The 12,415-nt window shown below is 47.7% G+C and overlaps 1 protein-coding gene across 2 annotated transcripts in view; it reads left to right on the plus strand.

Moving 5' to 3' along the window:
• LOC101277516 (probable palmitoyltransferase ZDHHC11B) overlaps window positions 1-12,415 on the plus strand; it is a 35,759-nt gene that overhangs the window by 9,919 nt on the left and 13,425 nt on the right. For both annotated transcript variants that reach the window (XM_033436652.2, XM_049708251.1), the window contains 5 exons: window positions 107-262; window positions 2,592-2,704; window positions 3,583-3,614; window positions 6,464-6,554; window positions 11,209-11,243. In XM_033436652.2, coding sequence (XP_033292543.2) covers window positions 107-262; window positions 2,592-2,704; window positions 3,583-3,614; window positions 6,464-6,554; window positions 11,209-11,243 — 427 coding nt within the window. The remainder of the gene's footprint in view (window positions 1-106; window positions 263-2,591; window positions 2,705-3,582; window positions 3,615-6,463; window positions 6,555-11,208; window positions 11,244-12,415) is intronic.

A 12,415-nucleotide genomic window follows, 5' to 3' on the forward strand; every position in this document is an offset into this window, starting at 1 on the left:
GTGTTCCCTCCCCCACTGCCAAGCTCTGTCCCCAGGTACTCACCTGATGAGAGGTGCTACCTTGTCCGCAGGAGCTGGACGCGTGTGCCTCTCCCCCTCTCCACAGGTATCTCCGACCAGAACACGTGGCTCCTGCTCCTTCCGCTTTTCCCCGTGAGGACGAGCACGCCGGTCTTCCTGGGCATCGGGGCGCTGACGCTGCTGCTTGAGCTCGTCAGCCTGCTGCTGCTCGGTCACCTGCTCCTTTTACACCTCTACTTGAGTGCGTGCCCCCCGTGTTGGCCAGCCTCTGCCCTGTGTTCACGTGGGTCCCCGGGCAGGCAGCCTCCGCCAGAAACAAGCTCAGAGCACAAAGGACAAGGGACAGGAAGAGAAGAAACACCCCACGAGGGGCAGAGGGCTGAGTCCTATTCCAAGGCCTGCGGAAAAGATAAAGGAGGTTCAAAAAGTGGTCAGTTAAGGTGTTCAGAGAGAGAAAGGAATAGAATCTATGAGGCAGGAACAGGACACTGTGGGAAAGAACAGGGAGATTTAGAAAAGCAAAAACCAGAAATCCTAACAATGAAGAGCATTGAACTCGGCGATGGGGTCTCCACTCACCAAACTCGCTTGAGGGAGAACGGGTGGTTTTCTCGTGTCCACACGGCAGCTGCCCGGGGCAGGCTCCATCTGCCTTTAAAATGAGGGGAGGAGGCCTGTCCTGCACCCTGTGAAGCCTTTGTTTGGAAGTCACAAGCATCACCAGCCTCTGCGGCCCCGAAGGGAAGGCGAGGGGCAAGCCCCAGAGGACTCCCCCAGCTCCTGCGTGCACGGCGGGGCCCGCAGGGCCCTGGGCTCGGGGCCGGGGTGCGTGTCGGGGGCCGCTGCGTCTGTCCAGGCGGAGCGCGCCCAAGCGCTGCTCTGTGCGCTTCTGCAGCTGTTGGGGATGCGGTGAGTCCGCAGGAGCGAGGAGGGGCCTGGAGAAGTCAAGCCCACAGGACTTGGTGGCCGGCTAGACATGTAAGGACAGGAGTGTCCAGGGGCTAGTGATGCCACCGTCACCGAGGGTGAGGACACACAGGAGGCCTGTACAGGGGGAGACATGCTGGACTCAGGACCGAGTGGGTTTATTTTAGGGTCTTTGAACCTCCAAGAATGGATTTCCAGGAAAACGTCGGGATTTAGCTATTGTTAGTTACAGTAAAAGTACCCTAGAACGTATCTACTTAACACTCTTGCGACCTCTCAGTTTCTGCGGGGTCAAACTCAGCGCAGTGGCGAGTCAGCATTCAGTCCAGACTCAGCGCAGTGGCGAGTCAGCATTCAGTCCAGGCTCAGCGCAGTGGCGAGCGCTCAGCATGCGATCGAGTGAAACCCTCAGGCTGGAGGCTCAAGGAAGAGCCGGGCGCCGCAAGTGGGAGAGAAAGCGCCGTGGAAGGTGCTGAGGAAGAGGATCCTCCGGCTGCCCGAGCCGGCGGGTGGGCACTGCAAGGCGGTGGACACAGGTGGACCTTACCCAGCGCGCTGGGCTCCGGCCGCAGCTCCCAGGCCGCGGGGTGCGTGGGGCTCTGCGTCCGTGTCCCCTCCTCCGCTTCATCACTGTGGTCCGATCACCACACCTCATGCCAAGTGCAGTCAGAAGAGGGTGGGCGCCGGAGGCATGCAGGGCATCTCACAGTCTGGATTTGGTGGTGTTTGTGCAAACCCACACAGAAGAATGAATATTTTCATGAGAATACAAACAGGGTCAAGTTTACATCCTCAAAGTGTGACACAGGTTCTGAGGGAACGTGTGCAGTTAATCAAGAAAGATAAGGCAAACGAAGCGAAAGCCCTCGTAGGAGCCCCCAGGGAGGGGGGCGGGGAAGGCGTCCTGAGCCTCGGGCCCCCGCGGGGCAGCAGCCGAGCGGGCCTCGTGGGGCCTCGTGGGCCCTTGCGGGGGCCTTGTGGGGCCCTTGTGGGCCCTTGTGGGGCCTCGTGGGGCCTCGTGGGGCCTCGTGGGCCCTAGTGGGCCCTTGTGGGGCCTCATGGCACCTCGTGGGCCCTTGCGGGGGCCTTGTGGGGCCTTGTGGGCCTTTGTGGGCCCTTGTGGGGCCTTGTGAGGGCAGGCGGCCCTCCGTCTGCTCCTCGAGTGGCAAATAGGCTTCTGTGGGTGGCCCTTTTCACTTTTCAGAAATGATGGTCAACCCTCTGTTCTCACGTTTGTTAGTTTTCAGGGAACGTTTGGCCCCTCCGCGAAGGCACACGAGTGAAGCGGGCACAGAGCATGCTTTCGTTAATAGTGCTTTTCTATTGACAAACATGTTTGAGAGTTTCTTCTAACAACCTGGGGTCCTTCCGCCACGTGTGAGAGCTGGTGTCTCACCTTAATTAAAACGGAGCTGGGCTCAGCACTACCCCGTCCACCTTGGCTTTACGGGCCTGTGAGGGACGCAGGGCCATGGCTCCCCTGCCCGGGACAGGGCTGGTGGGCCACTGCTGGCCGCGGCCCAAGGCCAGCCGGGCTTGGAGTGGCCTGGGAACCAGCCCCCAACGCCCCGGACCACGGAGGGCGGGCTGCTCTGCAGCTGATGGAAGGTGACTCTGCCCCTTGCCTCCTTCCTCCTTTCTAGGGGCCAAGAAATTGAGCACATTTGAGTACATAATGCAAAACAACAAACTGCAGCGCTCGAAGACCCCGGCAGTGAAAAGAGATGTGACCCCACCAAGAAAAGGGTTCTTACAGGTACTGGACGTCTCTCTGCTTCACCATCCAGGTTCATGCAGGGCTGGGGCAAGACCCAAGGTCACCTTGCAGCTAGGACCACTTAGCCACAGTCCTTCGCTTCTGTGCTGGCATGTGTGGGGGGCTGCATGTGCGTGTGAGTGAGTTTGGCATGTAGTGTGCGTGTGTGTGTTGTATCATTTCCGAACTCACTCTCCACAAGTGAGGCGACTCCTTTCAGGCCGCCCGTTTCTGCAGCTGCTGCTCATCAAAGTTAACATTCACTCTTCAAAGGACACCATTAAGAAAATGAAAATATAAGCCACAGACACAAATAATTATTTGCAAATCATATACTTGCACCCAGAAAATGTATAGAACTTTCAAAACTCAATTATAAGAAAATCGACCCAGATTTTTAAATGGGCAAAAGATTTGAACACACTGCACCAAAGGGGATCTATGGGTGGCAGATGAAAAGAGGGTCCACATAATTCATCGTTAAGGAAACACAAAACCACAGTGAGACATCACACATGTCCATTAGAGTGGCCGTAATCAGAGAGCCCAGCCGCAGGTGTCGGCGAGGCTGTAGGTGGCGGGCTCACACACTGCTGGTGGGGATGTGAAACTACAGCACTTTGTGAAGAGGTTTGGCATTTTCTTAAAAAGTGAAATACATACGTCTCAGTGACCCAGTCACCCCACTCCCTGTCTCTTGCCAAAGAGAAGTGGAAACGCGCACACATGTGTAAGGGTGCGGGGAAGGGTGCCCCCCTCCCCTCCTGTGAGGTCCCTTCCCAGGACCCAGGAGACTCTGAGGTACCACTGCTCCAAATCGACTGAAAGTGTCAACAACTTGCTTTCGTTTTATGACTTTCCTCTATGTCCCGCAACAGCTGGATAACTACCTGAGATCACCTGCGCAGGGGTAAGTCGTCATCTGCCTAGAGCAGCTATATTCTCCTCTTAACGGCTTGCTTTAAAATGTCTTTCTTAGCCCAAGGAACATCCTCCATATGCTTTCCTAATATTTTCGTAGTTTTTACTTGCTTTCTTTACACTTGGTTTTGAAACCATCTTCTATTTATTTTTGTATTTACTGAAATAGCAAGGTACTTTATTACAGCATAGCTGTTGGTTGCCACCTCATTAATGAAATGGTCCACTTTTCCTCATCAAATCGAAAGGCCGTTTTCCTGATACCCCGAGCTTCTGCAGACTCTGGGCTTGTCTGCTTCTGGACACCAGTCTGTCCCTCTGCTGAGTGTACTCAGGACACTGTGCTGTTTTAACGATAGGACTTCATTTAGCTGCCTTTTGATATCTAGTAGGTGAATGCCTCTCTTAAGATTTTTGTTTTTCATTATTTTGACAATTCTTTCCTGTATTTATTTTTCCATATAAACTTGAAGATCATTTGTGCAGTTCCAAGAAACCTGGAGTTTGAACTGGAGTTACGTTAGGTGTGCACTTTACGTGGGTGGGACAAAGGCTGCCTCCCCACCTTCACAGCTCAGCGTCTGTGTGGGGAGCAAACCAGGAAGCCAGTCTGCGGGTGGGGAGGTGGGCTGGTAGTGCCGGGCACACCCTAGTAGGCTCCTTCTTCCCGGAAACCTGCAGGGGAAGCTCCAGTGTCCCTGGCAGGGAAGACTGGCCCCGGGGTCCTGGAGGGCTTCACGTCTCCCTTGCCGCAGCTCAACTGGCAGAGAGACTCAGAAAAGGAGAAGGGCACCATTAGTCAATTCCCCCAAAGCTGAGAATTGCTGCAGAGTTTTGCTTAGTTTAATAATCAGGGCATTATAATTTAGTGTGAAAGAACATTCCTTTTCAAATAGCCCACTATTTTTTTTCTTCTAAATTTATTAGAAACCTGATTGGCACTAGTATTGTGAAAATCTAAGTCATTTTGAATTTCACTTTCAAGTGTCTATGGTTCTTTAAAAAAAAATCTAAGAATATTTTTTCTTTTATTGCTTTCTGGCAAGAATGGTAGAAACCTAACTGGAATCAGCATGGTAAGCTTAACTCTAAAACCAAACCTAAACAAGACAAAAGCCTAGTTTTTTTTCAGATTGCCTTATCAATGCATATTCATTATAGAAAATTTGGAAACTGCAAAACTTCCCAGTGTAAATACGAACATCCCTTCTTGCCCCCTCCGCCAAGCGCCACTGTTGGCATTTGATTAGCATCTTTTAGGTTCTTCCTTTTAAATATTTTTTGAGTGCATTATATACATGATGGGTTTTTTCTTTTTCTTTTTTTTTTGCGGTACGCGGGCCTCTCACTGTTGTGGCCTCTCCCGTTGCGGAGCACAGGCTCCGGACGCGCAGGCTCAGCGGCCATGGCTCACGGGCCTAGCCGCTCCGCGGCATGTGGGATCTTCCCGGACCGGGACACGAACCCGTGTCCCCTGCATCGGCAGGCGGACTCTCAACCACTGCGCCACCAGGGAAGCCCAAAAAATGATGATTTTTATGAATATAAATCATGCCATCTTTGGAATGTACCGTCTTCCTCATTTTTGGAATACTATTCTTTATTTTCAATCTAATCTTTACTTCTGCATCCCTTTATTGAAAGGGTTGATTGTGCGAGAAGTGTGATACAACAAAATACAAGTTTACAAGCCCTCCAGACCCAATGGGCAATAAAACACCAATGACCTTTTTTTGCTGCAGAAATGTTCCTGGGGTGACCTGGGAGTCAACCTAACAGTTGACGAGTAGACACAGCCCAATTTGGGGGAAAGTTTGCTGGAGTAGGTCCTAGAAACCCGGGAATATGTTTAAATCACAAGACACTGAAGTGTCTCACAGGCGTGTTTTGGTGGAAAACACTGTGGGACTTTGTAAAGCGTGTCTCTAGTAGCAGTTATCAGACCAGTTTACTGGGAGTGCTTCTTCTCTTCTGGATTGTTTGCCTGCCGTGGAACAGTAAATAGAATGGATTATAGCGATAGAAATTGCCCAGCTAGGATGAACATACAAGTGGGGGCAGGACCACACACAGGCAGACACTTCCTGTCTGATTTTAGAGGCGTGGCCTGTGCCAGTTCCCATTGCTACACAGCAAATCCCCACAGACTTAGTGGCAAAGACGACGCGTGAACTCTCGGTTCCCGCAGTCACACGCCTGCGGGCGCATCGGGCTCTGCTTGGCATTTCACACAGAGCCGCCAGGGCTCCTGGGACAGCGTCCTCTGCAGACGGTGGGTCTGGAATGTTGACAGAGCCCGTCCCGTCCTCACGCTCCATCTCTAAGTCGGTAGCGGAGGGCCGAGTCCTCCTCGTGCTTCAAACCTCCCCGACTTCCCTCTTCCATGTTCCTCAGTTTGTGGAGGTCCGTGTGATGACACTGACCTACCTGGGCATCAAAGACAAGCCTCCCTATTCATTCCCTGGAGCCTCTGCGGGAAAGTGCCACAGAGTGGCAATGTTGTGGCCTGGAAGCACGTCACTGTGCGCTAGTAAAGAGCTCCTGCACCGCTGCTGCTCACAAACTGGCAAGTGTAGCTGTCCGGGGGGCTCAGTGGGGCGAAGTCCGCCTTCCTGGCATCCCACCGGCAAGCAGTCATGGTCCTTTACACGCACAGCCCCTGCAGGCTGTTTTACATCGAGCGTTCCCACGGCCTCCCAGGGCTGCTGCTCTAAGGAGGAAACGGCAGCATTGACGCTGGTGTGAGGCTTTGCAGCCTTACCCGCCCACATGCGCTCCTGCCCCCAGCCAGCTCCCTCCTCGCTGACCTCCGTCTTCCCTCCCCCTGCCCCATCCTAGCAGCAAGAAGCCCAAGGAGTTCCTGCCAACTTCCATGCACCTGAGTCTGTGCTCCGCCACCGTAAAGCCAGAGGACACGTCGTCATCAACGGTAAGCCCACGGCCACCAGCGTGAGACTCACCACGGGGGTCAGAGCCGAAGGTGGGTCTAAGGCCCTCCAAGAGTGAGGGCAGAGCAGTATTTGGAATTGCTTGTTTGATGAATTGAAGCATTGATGTGGTTCCCAGGGGTGCCCCTCACATGGGGACAAAGGTAGGTGAGGAATAGAAGAGAAAGTGGGGGACAGACTAACTGTGGGGCTCGCATTGTGTGTGTGAGTCTGTGTGTGTAATGCGTGTGTGATGTGTGTGATGTGTGTGTGTGATGTGTGAGTGTGATGTGTGTGTGATGTGTGTGTGTGATGTGTGTGTGAGTGTGATGTGTATGATGCACGTGTGATGTGTGTGATGTGTGCGTATGATGCATGTGTGATGTGTGTGTTATGTGTGTGTGTGATGTGTGTGATGTTTGTGTGATGTGTGTGTGTGATGTGTGAGTGTGATGTGTGTGTGTGATGTGTGAGTATGACGCATGTGTGATGTGTGTGTGTGATGTGTGTGTGTGATGTGTGAGTGTGGTGCATGTGTGGTGCGTGTGTGTGATGTGTGTGTGTGATGTGTGAGTGTGTGTGTGTGATGTGTGTGTGTGTGATGTGTGTGTGTGATGTGTGTGTGATGTGTGTGATGTGTGTGTGTGATGTGTGTGTGTGATGTGTGTGTGTGATGTGTGAGTGTGATGCACGTGTGATGTGTGTGATGTTTGTGTTATGTGTGTGTGATGTGTGTGTGTGATGTGTGAGTGTGATGTGTGATGTGTGAGTGTGATGTGTGTGTGTGATGTGTGAGTGATGTGTGAGTGTGATGTGTTTGGGTTATGTGTGTGTATGATGTATGTGTGTGATGTGTGAGTATGATGCACGTGTGATGTGTGTGTGTGATGTGTTTGGGTTATGTGTGTGTGTGATGTGTGTGTGTGATGTGTGAGTGTGATGTGTGTGATGTGTTTGTGTTACGTGCGTGTGTGATGTGTGTGTGTGATGTGTGAGTGTGATGCATGTGTGATGTGTGTGTGTGATGTGTGAGTGTGATGCATGTGTGGTGTGTGTGTGTGACGTGTGTGTGATGTGTGAGCGTGCTATATCATTTCCATAACTTCACAGGATCAAGCCTGCAGGGCTGGCTCATTGTAGGCCCCCCCAGAGGTCGGATGCTCTGGGGGTGTCTGGTGGGCTACTTGTGAGCAGGCATTGCTACTCTGCCAGTTTCTGAAGGTTGCTGGTGACTTTATTTTCTCTGTGGAGGAGCTTCATCTCACCACAAACTCTGAAGGGCGTCAGAGATGGGGGATCCTTGTAATAATTTAGAAATAGCAAGAGGGTCAGCACCCACCTTTAGCAGCAGTGAGGTTGTCATCAGTCCTTTTCCTTGCTTGCACTTGTGCTAGCAACTTCTACTAGAAGTTCGGAAGCACGTTTTGTGGAAACTATCATCCTGCCCACCCCCCCCAGACTCAACCACCAAAGGTGAACTTCACTGCAAGCCAGGAGCAGGCGTCCGTGGGTTTTTCTTTGCTGTCATTGAAGCCAGGGTGACCCTATGTTCCAGTTTGCCTGTGACAGTCCCATTTGACACCTGCTGCCAGTCCTGACCATGTGGTCACCACTCTGACGGACACTTGTCATTGATCATTATGTTAAATCTCACTAAGAGTCTCCTGGACACATTATTATATCCATTTGGTGGCCAACAGGAGAGAACGAGGCCAAGCTCAACGCGTAAGAGCAGGCAGATCTTCTAAGACTCTGAGATTTGAAACCTTTCTCTCCCCTGCACTGGAGAACACATTATCTTTGGCATTTAAGAACATGAAATACCAAATTACCAATGCACAGGTGACTTTCTAATGCAAAAATATAACATTATGGGTTTGGGTCTCTTACACTTTTCTATACTTAATTGTAAGTGTTCTAAGGTTGAAATATGCTTTATTATTTAAGAAAGGGATTTACCATTCTTCTTAGTTGGTACAAATTACCAAAACCGATTCAAGAAGAAATGGAACATTCAGATGGTCATATAACAAGTAAAGACACTGAACTAGGGGGCTTCCCTGGTGGCGCAATGGTTGAGAGTCTGCCTGCCAATGCAGGGGACATGGGTTCAAGCCCTGGTCCGGGAAGATCCCACATGCCGTGGAGCAACTAGGCCCGTGAGCCACAACTACTGAGCCTGCGCATCTGGAGCCTGTGCTCCGCAACAAGAGAGGCCACGACAGTGAGAGCCCCGCGCACCGCGATGAAGAGTGGCCCCCGCTTGCCACAACTAGAGAAAGCCCTCGCACAGAAACGAAGACCCAACACAGCCAAAAATAAAAATAAATAAAAGAAGGCTCAACATTTAAAAAAAAAAGAAAAGAAAGAAAGAAAGAAAAAAAAGACACTGAACTAGTAATTTTAAATTCTCCACAAAGAAAATCCTAGGCCCTAATGGCCTCATTGGTGAATTCTGTTATTTTAAGGGGGAAAAAAACCCAAATCAATTATGCACAAACTTTCAGAAAATAGAGGAGTAAGAAATACTTCCCAACTCATTTCTGTGAGGCTAGTACATAATACTAAAGCCAGATAATGTCATCAAAAAAGAGTATCATTAAAAAAAGAGAGTATCATAAGCCAATATCACTCGTGAATACAGAAGCAAAAATCATTAACAAAATATTAGCAAACCAAATGCAGTCACATATATACAGAACTGTGACTAAGTGAGGTTTAGTCCAGGAATGCAAGGTTGGTTTAACATCTGAAATCGTATTAATGTAGTAAACATATTAATAAAATAAAATACAATAAACATACAAGCACATCAATCAATCAGAAAAAGCATTTGCTAGTAACACATCTAGTTATGATAAAACAATTTCCCAACCTAGGGGGGAAAACACCCTAAATCTGATAAAGAACACTGGTGAAACTTACAACTAATTCATACTTAATATACTGAAAGCTTTCCCCTTAAGATTGGGACCAAGACAAGAATGTCCATTCCAAACTTCTATTTGACATTTTACTGAAGTTCCAGCCAGTGCAGTGAAGCAAGAAATATAAGTTAAAGGCGTATAGATTTGAAAATGAAACGGTGTTTATTTGCCGGAAACATGATGTTAACTAATCTGCAGAAACGCTAGTAGAAATAATAAGATAGCTTAGCAAGGTGGTAGGATATAAAATCAGTGTTAAAAACTGAATTCCATTGCCGTATACTAGCAGTGAAAATTCTGAAAATGGTCTTAAGAAAACTATTCCATTCACGGTAAAATCAAAAACTAATAAAATAACAAAACAAGCACAAAAATCTGTATATGTGAAGCTACAAACTATTGCTGAGAGAAATTAGACACAATCCAAATAAATGGAAAGATTTACAATATTTATGGATTGGAACACTCAATATTGTCATGATAGAAAATTTCCCCCCAATTGATCTACAAACATACATGATCCCCATTGAATTCCCAGCAAGATTTTTTCTTTAAGGAAATAGCACGCTGTATGTGGAAATTCGGAGGACTTAGAGTGGCCAAAATCATTTAGAAAAAGAAGAACCAACTTGGAGGATTTAGACAATCTGACTTCAAATTTCACTACAAAGCTACTGTATGGTTGCCAGCATAAGGATAGACATAGAGATCAATGAAACAGAATAGAAACTCCAGAAATAAAACCTTTACATTTATGGTAAATGGATTTGAAGCAAATGTGCCAAGGCAATTCAATGGGGAGAAATGTGTTTTCAGTAAATGATACTGGAACAGTTGGATAACCACAAGGGAAAAAAAAAAAAGAACTTAATGTCCTACTTCACAGCATACAAAAAAATAACTGAAAATCAATCTTGGACCTAAATTTCAGGGCTAAACTACAACACTTTAGGAAGCAGACAGAATAAAATCTTTGTGATCTTGAGTTAGGCAAAGTTTTCTTTAATATGACACCAAAGCACTATTAAAGAAAAATATGAAAAATTGGACATCATCAAAATTTAAAATATTTGCCCTTCAGAAGTCACTACTACAAAAATAAAGATCTAAGCCACAGACTGGAATAAATACTTCCAAACCATATACTTGTATCCAGAATATATAATGAATTTTCCAAACTCAATTATAAGAAAAATGACCCAGTTTTTTAAATGGGCAAAAGACTTGAACACACCGCCCAAAAGAAGATATATGGGTGGCAAATATGCACATGAAAAGATGGTCAACATCGTTAGGCATTAGGGGAATGAAAATTAAAATAAGACCCCACTACACATGCATCAGAGTGGCTAAAATTAAAAAGGCTGACAATACCAAGTGTTGGTGAACCTGTAGAGGAGTTGGATGTCTTAATACATGGGAATTTAAAGTGACACCACTTTGGAAAGTAGTTTGGAAGTTTCTCTAAAACTTAAATATATTCTTATCATTTGACCCAGCAGTCCCATTCCATTCCTGACTAGGAGAAATGAAGCCACCTCTGTACATGTAACATGGGTTGGGAGGAAAGATACTATCCCACCAATGAGATCCTTTCCCAGGCCTCAGAAGCCCCTGAGACACCATTGCTTGAAATCAACTCTGACAGACTTGAATTTTCTGAACAAGTAACCTCAACATCGACAATTTCTTCCTTCACAATTTTATTGATTTTTATTTATTCTCACAGCAACCAGTTGCCAGCCTGAGTTCATCTGTACAGAGGTAGGTTAGATGCTTACTAGACTTGTTGTATCTATCTGAAAAATAGCTGTATTCTCTTCCTAACTCAAATTACTTTGAAAAATAACTCATCTGTGATGGAATATTTTTAAATACTGTGTAACACAATGTAAACTAAAATTGTTTCACTTAAGATTACTAACAATTATAGCCATTCACGTATCTCATTTTTACTTATCTTACTTGCAAAAACTACAATAATTCTTCTCGCCCTTCTTTACAACTAACATCTGAACTAATACACAAAAATAAGGCAAGTCTCTTTATTTTCTGTGCCAGCTGGAGCACATGGGCTCCGTTGAGTCTGAATGTCCTTTTGACAGCCTCTCCTAACATTAGGTTTCAATTAAGCTCCCGAAAGTCAGGCTGACTCATGTTGAGTCGGTGTTGAGTCAGTTAGATGCTAAGGTAGGTGACACTCTGCCCCAGGAGCACTGCACACACGCACATGACATTTTCACCTCAAAATCACAAAAGCAGACCATGGCCCATTATACAGGTCATCACCCAGGTTAAGAACACACTTTAAGAGTACACTCTGTCTCCGTGATGAAATTGTATGCAGCCATGAAAAGTCGTCTTCTCACAGAAGGTGGAGAAACGGGGAATTTACTTGCAGTGTTATGGTGGGTGTTTTCACTTACTACGGCTGCCACAGCAAAGTACCACAGAACAAGCGGCTTAAGAATTAGAAGCATGTCTCGCCGTTCTGGAGGCTGGAAGTCTGAAATCAAGTGTTGGCAGGGTGGGCTGAGATCTGAGGGTGGTGGGGTCTGTTCCAGGCCTGGCTCCTTGGCTTTAGGTGGTGATCTTCTCCCTGTGTCTCTTCACATCATCTTCCCTCTGTGCCTGTCTCTGTGCACAAATTTCCCCTTTCTACAAGGCCACCACGGGTATTGGATTAGTACCCACCCTAATCCAACATTTTTTATTTTATTTTATAATTTATTTTTGGCTGCGTTGGGTCTTTGTTGCCGTGCACTGGCTTTCTCTAGTTGTGGTGAGCGGGGGCTACTCTTCATTGCTGTGCGTGGGCTTCTCATTGCGGTGGCTTCTCTTGTTGTGGAGCACGGGCTCTAGGTGCTCAGGCTTCAGTAGTTGTGGCACTTGGGCTTCAGTAGTTGTGGCTCACAGGATCTAGAGCACAGGCTCAC

Source organism: Orcinus orca, chromosome 3 (assembly GCF_937001465.1).
Source record: "Orcinus orca chromosome 3, mOrcOrc1.1, whole genome shotgun sequence".
NCBI lineage: Eukaryota > Metazoa > Chordata > Mammalia > Artiodactyla > Delphinidae > Orcinus > Orcinus orca.